The 9127-nt window shown below is 40.5% G+C and overlaps 1 protein-coding gene across 1 annotated transcript; it reads left to right on the plus strand.

The window, feature by feature from the left end:
• The first annotated feature begins 1981 nt into the window (after positions 1-1981).
• On the plus strand, positions 1982-4045 carry emc4 (ER membrane protein complex subunit 4). Its single transcript, XM_010768940.1, has 3 exons — positions 1982-2120; positions 2946-3087; positions 3910-4045. Exons 2-3 carry the CDS (start codon positions 2987-2989, stop codon positions 4043-4045), a joined length of 237 nt encoding a protein of 78 aa, XP_010767242.1. The 5' UTR covers positions 1982-2120; positions 2946-2986.
• The last annotated feature ends 5082 nt before the right edge of the window (positions 4046-9127 follow it).

Here is a 9127-nt window from a genome sequence, read left to right on the forward strand (position 1 = left end):
CTCGTTCGTGCCTTCGGTCGAGTCTCAGTGATCAAACAAACAACTATTAACTAGTATTCCTCTCACCCACGGTGAGCAGAACGGACTTCAACATCCCCACTGTGAAGGACGTGTCCGGACGGTGGGCCGGCCGCTTCCTCAGCCTATCAGAGCAGGAGCTGAGCAGAGTTGATCCCGCCTCCATACGGGAGTCGGCCCGCCGCCTGCTGTGTGACTCCTACATGTGTCTGTACCACAGCCCCGATCTCAGCCTGTACAAGTGACACACCCAGACACACACACACACACACACACACACACACTGATCTGAGCGTGGAACAAAACACTGTACAGCCGAACATTTTCTCCTCAGGCTATAGTTTCTATTGCAGAATATTAACTTTGGAGTAATGATATTCAGAGCCCTTGTTACTTTCTCCTGTGAGTTATGAACCAATCATTAACTTTGTTTGTTTCTCGTCCTGTTCGCACTATGCAGTAAAATGCCTCTTCGAGATTCAAGCCTCAGTCTGCGCCTACAATTTCCTGAAAAATAAATACCCGGTGATTCTAGTTCCAAGTATATTTGTTGTGTACAATGTACTTATATTGATGTTACTTTGTATTCATTTGTTTTCTTGTGCTGGAAAAGCAGATACAGAATGCAATTCCCGGCTTCTTGGATAGAGTTATCACCTCAAGTGTTTTTTTTTCAAGAGATTTTCTGCGTTTCTCAAAAGACAGTTGTGTATTTATTTTTCAGCAAATTGGACGAGTTGCTCTCTCTAATCTGAAAAATGCATTTAGGACCTATGTACGTATTTGTAACCAGCGATTTTGATCTCAAATATAACAATGGGTTGCAGTACTGTTTTTTTACTCCTGAGTTTACCTGTGCCTTAATATATGCTCACACTGTTAATAACTTTCTGTATCATATAACACACTTTTCAATTCCAATTTGCACTGCTTCATTTACACGTCAGTATGTGTGTGTATATATCAGCTTTGTCTTAAACTGACTGTAAAGATTGCACAGAGATTTTTAAAATGTTTGTACTGCTTACAGGTTGTTTAATAAAGTATACAGCTACAAACAATGGGGACATTGTACAGAAACATAAATGCTTTGATGCTATTCTAGTTTGTTTATATTTCTCTTTTTTTCATTAAAATGTCTCTACAAGCTGCAACAGGGGGTCTTATAAAGTATTACAAGTTGATAAATCTATTTAGCGAAAATTAAGGCTATTAAAAAGTATTAAACGGCATTTTCCAAGGTATTACATTTGGTAGCTTGTTTCTAATAAGTATATAAATTGTCCAAAGAGGTTGTATTTTACAGTCTGCCTGAATATAATCATTGCGTAGGTGTGTAGTGTGATTCTATGTTGTTTATTTATGGCATCCTGTTGGATTTGACGTCATCTGAACAGGACATCGCACGCTCACTGCTTGATAGCGCGAAGGTCCGTTTACGCCGGTTGTTAAACAACATCGTTATGGGGAAATTCAAGTTTGCGTCGAAATGGTTGGAAGATAAGGAGGAAGGACAATCAATACTGTATATAGTCAATGTGAGGTAAAGTGTGTCGCCAATGTAACCGGTTAGAACTCCAAGTGGCGATGAGGTCTTAAAATGTATGGGAAGGGTCTTTTAAAAAAGGTCTTACATTTGACTTCACGATTCCTGCATATACCCTGTACAAACAAGGTCCAATACGGCACATACAAAAAATTACACCAAATTAAAGTTAAAAATAAAAAAATAAAAAACCTTAATTTAGAATAATATGAAAGTTGTTACAAGATTACAATAAGTAGAAGAAAATAAACAAGATATTATTCATTAGTTTTAAAGAAACTATATGATATATATACTGCTGTTCGTTTTTATTATATTGTGAAATATCTGAAAGCCATGTTGTTCTGTACACATTTTTTTTAAAGCACGTTTGTTTACAGAAATAATCGTGACGCAATATCCGGATGCAGCGTAACCCGTCACCTTTGCGTGCCCCGGAAACAGTGAGTGACGAATGGTCGATTTGTTCCCCAGAACGGCAAGCCACATTTTCACTAATTTCATCAAAAAATACGATAAATAAACCATATAGCAGTGCTTTGGATGCTCTTATAAGGTAAGATGGATGTTCAGTGACAGTGTGTTACACTTATTTCAGATATAACTTCCTCTTTGAGTTCACAACAACGACGAAGTGTTGATAGCATCATCATTTGCATCGTGTTAACACGATTTAATGTCATTTTTTTCGGTTTGTAGTGTCATGCTAACGTTGTATTGTATTAAAGAAGAATGCACAGTTGCATCAGCTTCATTATTATCATTACACTTTGCTTATGGCAGCCTCCTTTGTGTCTTTTTAATTCGTCTAACGGAGCGAGATTCAATTAAGTCAATTGTATTCAACGCATGACATTTTACCTTATGTTATTAACATATTTACAACTCCGTATTTTAGAGGTAAACAACAATATATGTTGTCGTGATTGAAGGTGCAAAACAATGAAAGCATTTCCCAAATATATGTAATTGTCATTTTAATAATAAACATACTACTGGAATTTTGTATCCAAGGTATAAAAACGTACTATACATGAAAACATCAGGATAAACAAACTCAAAGATTACTAGTTATGACTTATAATATATGTGTTGTAATATACTGGAAAAACTAGGATTAAAATCAGTAACAAGCCCAATTTTTACAGCAGACAGTTGTGTAAAAACTGGATTTGTTACTGATTCTAATCCTATTTTTTTAGTTGAAAGCATGCCTTTATGTTATATTACACACATAAATATATGCAATGGTTGTATATTCAATTCCTTTTGGCAATGGCCCCGAAGAATAGCCATATCTGTTATTATAACTGAAGTTGTACTATATGTTTACGGTTTATTCCAGTCTGACTTGTTTGTTTTTCTTATTCTCTCTATATAGCTGCTTTCTGTCTCTGAGGTCCAGCAGTAAAGGGGGTTGCCATGGCGTCTCCAGGGGGACAAGGAGGAGGAGCTCTGTCGACGAGAGGAGGCGGAGCCAGGAGGATGAAGTGGGCTCTGGAGCTGAGCATGGGCAACAGCAGGTAAACAAACATCCAAACACCTGCAATAATATATCTAATAGTCTACTCAATACTGACATACAGGAAGTCTAAAGAGACACTTAAAGCTGAAATAATACTCTGTGTAACATTTTAAACTATATAAGACTTTGTCTGACACACAGAACAATCATGTCCTACTCCTTGTACATGTGATGTTTTTGTGTTGTTGTTTTTTGTTTTGTTTCTTTCCGTCAACTGTCAAGTGGGAACTAAGTATTTTTTTGTAAGTTTTTGTGTTTCTCTTATTTTCCTACGACACTCTTATGATTGGCTGTGAATAAGAAAATATGAACATGGGAGGTGTGTGGTGCAGTGGGTTGTGCGTTGGTGTTTGGTTCAGGGGATCACAGGTTCAAACTCCACTGCAGTCAGCATGTCGTTGTGTCACTGAGACACTTCACCCTTAATTGCTCCTGTGGGGATTGCCCACAGTATTGAGTATGTAAGCCGCTTTGGATAAAAGCGTCTAACATGTAATGTAACATACAGACCATCTATTTCTATTTCTTTATTTATTTTGAGAAAGGGGCAGGTAATATAAGATGACTTTCTTCTCCCTGCTCCTTTCGGGTATGGTGTGTTTATAGAGACATGTTTTGTAAATAATTGTTATACATTAAGTTGTGCATACCATGGAACGGAACAAATAAAAAGGATATGAAATGAAATGTAAACTTGTAAGTATAAGTGCTTCCTGTTTGAGTTCTTAATTCAGCCAGTCCATCCACGCCTATGTCTCTCAACTTTAAAAAAAAGAATAAGTCGTTCTCATGGAATAAAGCGAGACTCTCTGTGTTGCAGGACTCGTGGTGACCGTCAGGGCGGCCAGGGAGACGTCGTTTACCCCATCGGCTTCTCAGAGAAACCCGTCCCCGACACCAGCATCCAGGAGACGGACAAGAACCTGGTGGAGAAGGTAAAGCCCGGAGGGAATTAGATTAGATAAACATCCATTAAAGGTCACCTATTATGCAAAATGTTCCACGTCTTTTCTACATCAACATGTGTCCCCTCTGTGGAAAGAGACTCTGAAAGTTTCAGGAACAAAGATTCTCTCTCTTTTTGTCCTGATCCATTTCTATAAAAACCTGTCTGAAAATGAGCCGATCAGATTTTGGCCACTTTATGATGTCATAACGATTTGTTGTATAAGTAATTAATTAAACTCAGATTAAATATAAATAAATAGTATAAATAATAAAATCATGAGCACTGTCCAGGTTTCCTATAACAACAGAACAAATACCCATAAGTAATAAACTATAATTAAATAATTTATATAGTAAATAAATTATAAAAACTTAACCGAAATAATAGTCAAGACTTAATTTGCAGTCCCTAGTTGTCAATTTTTCTATGTACAAGTTTATATAATAACAAAGTTTCAAGTATTACTACAAAAGTTTCAGTTACTTATTAGCATAAATTATTAGTCACTATAGTTAAATTAACTGGTTTCTATTACACTAAAAGACGGTATTATCTTTTTGGTCGGATCCACACACCTTTTTTTCACACACACCACAACACACTCACAACACACACCTACACACACTACACACCTACACAACACACACACATACACACCACTCACATCACACACACACACTACCATACACACACACATCACACTAACACTAGCTACACAACACCACTATCACAACACACACACAACCTCACTCTCTCTCATTTTTCTCGATATAACTCGGAAGACGTCGGACCTGATGTTAGAAGTAGCAAGCGACAACATCCTCCACAAATTGAGCCATAATCGCGATGTCCGGAGGCGAAATCCCAACTGCATGGGTTTGCAGGCGGCTTGACTAGATTGCGAACGTGTTGTTGTCGACGGATCGATTACCGTGTAATCGTTTTGTTTGCGACTAATAGAAAACGTTTTCCACGGTCGCCTCGAAGTTTGTGCTAGTGGGAAGTGACTATAAGCTGGCGCTGATGTTAATGCCTACAAAAGTTTGGTTATGCCAATCTTGAATGTGAAGGGGTATAATTAGGCTATTCATAATGCTCCTGTACTCAAGATTGACGGTCGATTCGACTTCGAACCAACGATCCAATGATCGACCCACAAGAGGTTATTCCCCGGCTCTCCCTTTTGTTCATCACTAATGAACCAAGGTACAACTATATATGTTATGTTTGCAATCAACCCTCCTCTTGACTTTTCCGATAATGGTTCATGACGAATAAAGTCGGCTCTGAGAATCGGGTTTGTAATTTGCCTCTGGATGATTAAGTATAAATTCGTGGTAACAGAAGATAAAAACCTAGTATGAAACTTCGTGGAAAATTCCGGTAATTTTAAGTCTAAAGTTACATTCGCAAAATCGGGACGCTTCCTGGGACACCTCCCTACATGCGGGAATACAGAGTGTACGTCTCCTTGTGTCGTATGTACCCTTTCGCACAAGAGACGGGAAGAGTGGGTCGGAGTGTCGGGGGGGCGCGCGAAGATCGATCGCTCGCACCTGTCGATAACAGTCGCGAGGGGTCGCCTTCGTTATCCCCCACTTTCTCCCCCCCTCTCTACTGTGCCTCTGTGAACGAGTCCCTGGTGCCGTCCGTCCTCACTTGACCTGGAGAGTTCCATGTCCAGGTGTGAGGTATAAATGATCCCAGACCAGCCCTGACTTGGCCGCTGGGGATGTCGAGGGTCGGTTCGGGCTGACCTGTGCTTCGTAAAAATCCACTACAAGGAAAAAACTTAGAGATAAGTATGAGACAACATATCAAAGAACTAAGGGATTACATAACAGTTGGAAAAAAACGTAAGTACTTTTTATGTTTATTATTAGTTTTTATGTTATTTCTTTATGAAGAGTCTTAATCCATGCATATTTTTTATTCACGCCTGTGTTTTATAAAGAGGTAATCTCGGAATGGCAGATATCTAGCGGTGTGTTTATTTTTAGAACTAACTAATATAAATTAATAGAAAATCCTACGAGGCTAGCTCCATAGACCGGCTATAGTGAGAGACGGCGTGAGCAGACGGCTAGCTATGCGACGAGAGATTTTTTACCGGCTATCGCTCTTGCTGTGTTACTTGCATTTTACCTACTGTGAAAAGAGACACGCGCCGTTTGTTCGAGCGTTTTACCGAAGTGGTCAGGGACCGTCAAGGTAAAATTTCACGAGGCTTTTTCTTGTCATTTTACCCGCCATACGGTTGGCACACACTTCGTCTTTAGGGACGTCGTCCTGGCGACTCGCCTCGCTTTGTGTGTGATTTCCAATCTGGAGTGGCTGTGACATCGATAAACTAATGGAGACCTTTGTTCGATTTTGATTCAAATATGTATTATAATAAGAAGTGACACCCCAGTGAGTAATGACCTAGTCGACCCTCGACGTACTCTATGACTGTCCGACAGTCCTCTCTCCTCTCTCCCTCTCTGCTCTTCCCCCTCTCTCTCTCTAGAGGGACACACATCGAATAGGTTTTCAATTTGCATTTGACTTATTACAGAATAAACTACATTTAATTAAACAAAACAACAACACCTTCGAGGTCTATCTTTGTCGTAATGACTATATTGTATGAGAATTAGCCTTTAGGGGGTCTATCCGGGCGGTGAGCTAGCCTAGCACACCGACTATGACTAAGACCCGACCGGGTTTAACCGCTAGCCTCGTAGTGATTAATAAAACACAATACACGAAAAATTCACCTTAATGTTTTACCGAGGAGCAGCGGAGAATGGACCGGACTCACTAACTTGGTGTAGTCCTAATTTTGAACTTTCCAACTGAGTAATTCATCCATGAAGCATTCCTTTAATTTCTTGGTTGGTCCTGTGTACTCTGATCTGTCTTTCACCACGTAAATGGGAGTGCCCCCAGGGATACTTTTCGGGGTCGGTTCAGTCTTGTCTCACACACCCCTCGTCAGGGTAACTAACTGTGACACATCTATCGGTTACGGCTCGGGATCGTCCAAGGGGTGGTGCCGATCGGCTCGGGGACCTCGGGTGACGACCTGACTCGAAGAGGGTTGTCGAACTTCCGCCCCCGTGTGTCGTGTGTGTAATACGATTCCCATTTTTGACTGTGTGTGTTTATGAGGCAGGACAGCCGGTATCATGATTCAAGTATTTCCATACCCCTGAGTAAAGGATCTCGTAATTCTTCGAATTGAGACTACTACCACATGATAAAGACTGACATGACAGGATAATAATTTTGTTGACGATACAATAAACACAAATACATAAAAATGAAGACAAGGAAAGGTAAGAGCAGATAACAAGGATCTGACTACTTCGTTGCTCTAATGTGTACCATACAAGAACGAAACATGAGGTCTCGTACTTATGAAAACGTCTAGTAAACTTAGCTAGACTTCGGAAAGTGTCCGACTTCATACTTCCTCATTACGATACTTTTTTCATTACTACAGGACTATTAACTGAAAGTCTCATTTATATAGGTGCCCTATTGTTTCTGCCTTTTTAGACCTTTCGTCAGAACAGTAAAACTGTCCTAATCTTGTTTTAGCCTTGTCGCGTTTCAAAGAGACGTCGTTCCAGGCCACAATACGGTTTACTTACGGCAGTTTTTTCCTTTATCTATAGCAAAAGGTTTGTCATGAAACGGCATGTTTTTAACTTTACAGACCCTCAGAAACGAAATGCGACAACGCTCGAGGGCGCTCACGTACGTATAGGAGCCGCCCGTACGACGAATTGCGGTCGCAGGTGTGCCGCCGCATGCAACTCGAACGGAGCGCACAGACTTGAGCTGGTTGTTGGGTAGTGTACTTAGAGGCGGGGCCTGTGTGGTTCGTGCGCCAAACTTACCGATCTCGAACCAGTCGACCGTATACTAAACTAAATCGACTACGAAGGCGGCTTCGAAGTTTTCAACTTGAAAAGTCTCGTTGCGCTCGTTTCGCTTCGCTGCCTTGATGTTACGTCAGAGCGTTTCGCCAACTGCAGTGGGGTGCGTGCGGCGAGCGCGTATTGTGGCCGCGTTTCTGTCAAGTGCTCGCGCGAGAGCGATGACTTCCGATCACCACGAATCCCAATATCGACCCACAAGAGGGCTATTCCCCCGGCCTATGTTTCAATCACTAATGACCAGGTTACAACTAAATACAGTTTATGTTTAATAAACCCCCTTGACTTTCCGAGAAATGGCATGACCAAAGAACGCACGTCGGGCTGTAAAGAGGGTTTTGTGTAAATCCTTGCGGGTAGTGTCTGTGTCTTCATGGAAAAGTTAAGGTAGAAAAAATTCTGGAAAAAATGTTAGTATAAATTCTGGAAAGAATTAAAAAACATTATATAAATTCTGAAAAATTCCGGAATTTAAGACTAATAGTGCTTTACATTCTGAAAAATTTTGCGGGCGCACTTGGGACTCATACAATACCTTTTCAATCCAGGTGTCCGAGTAGTTTGTTACGTTGGTATTTTATATATATCTCTTTCTCTTATTTGTATTTGTATTTGCGGTTATTCTTATCACGTCCTTGGTCTCATACTTTATTTTTTCATACGACGTTCTGATTACACAGTTCATTACGTCCTCTTCGATGATGACTATATAAGTTCATTTTATCTAATTCTACTCGATTTTCATCTTGAGTTTACGGACATGTCACCTCTTAGATTAAGACGAATCATGCTTCCATCCGCACACGTCCTCGCGTTGGATTCGAAAACTTATAAAATATAAAGTTGTGGCGTCCACTATTTGAAACTAGGTTTTCGTCTTGTGGGAACCCACTATAAGTTTACATCACTAAGGTATATATCCAAAACACCACCTTATGAGGTGAAACGTCTGTACCTGTACTCGCGGACTTACCCCGGAGTCCGGTAGTACGTGTGGTAGTACTACCCCTTCTACTCTACCACAACGGGGCTGTACATGTACTACTTGTCCAAGTACCCTAGACGAAGTCCCCGGGCTCTCGGTGCAGGTTGTCGCCGACATTGTGTTTCTTACTCTTATAATCTCCATGGAACCACGACTAACCGATTACCAATGTGTTCGG

The sequence above is a fragment of the Notothenia coriiceps genome, unplaced genomic scaffold (genome assembly GCF_000735185.1).
Source record: "Notothenia coriiceps isolate Sejong01 unplaced genomic scaffold, NC01 NC01_scaffold00006119, whole genome shotgun sequence".
Lineage (NCBI taxonomy): Eukaryota > Metazoa > Chordata > Actinopteri > Perciformes > Nototheniidae > Notothenia > Notothenia coriiceps.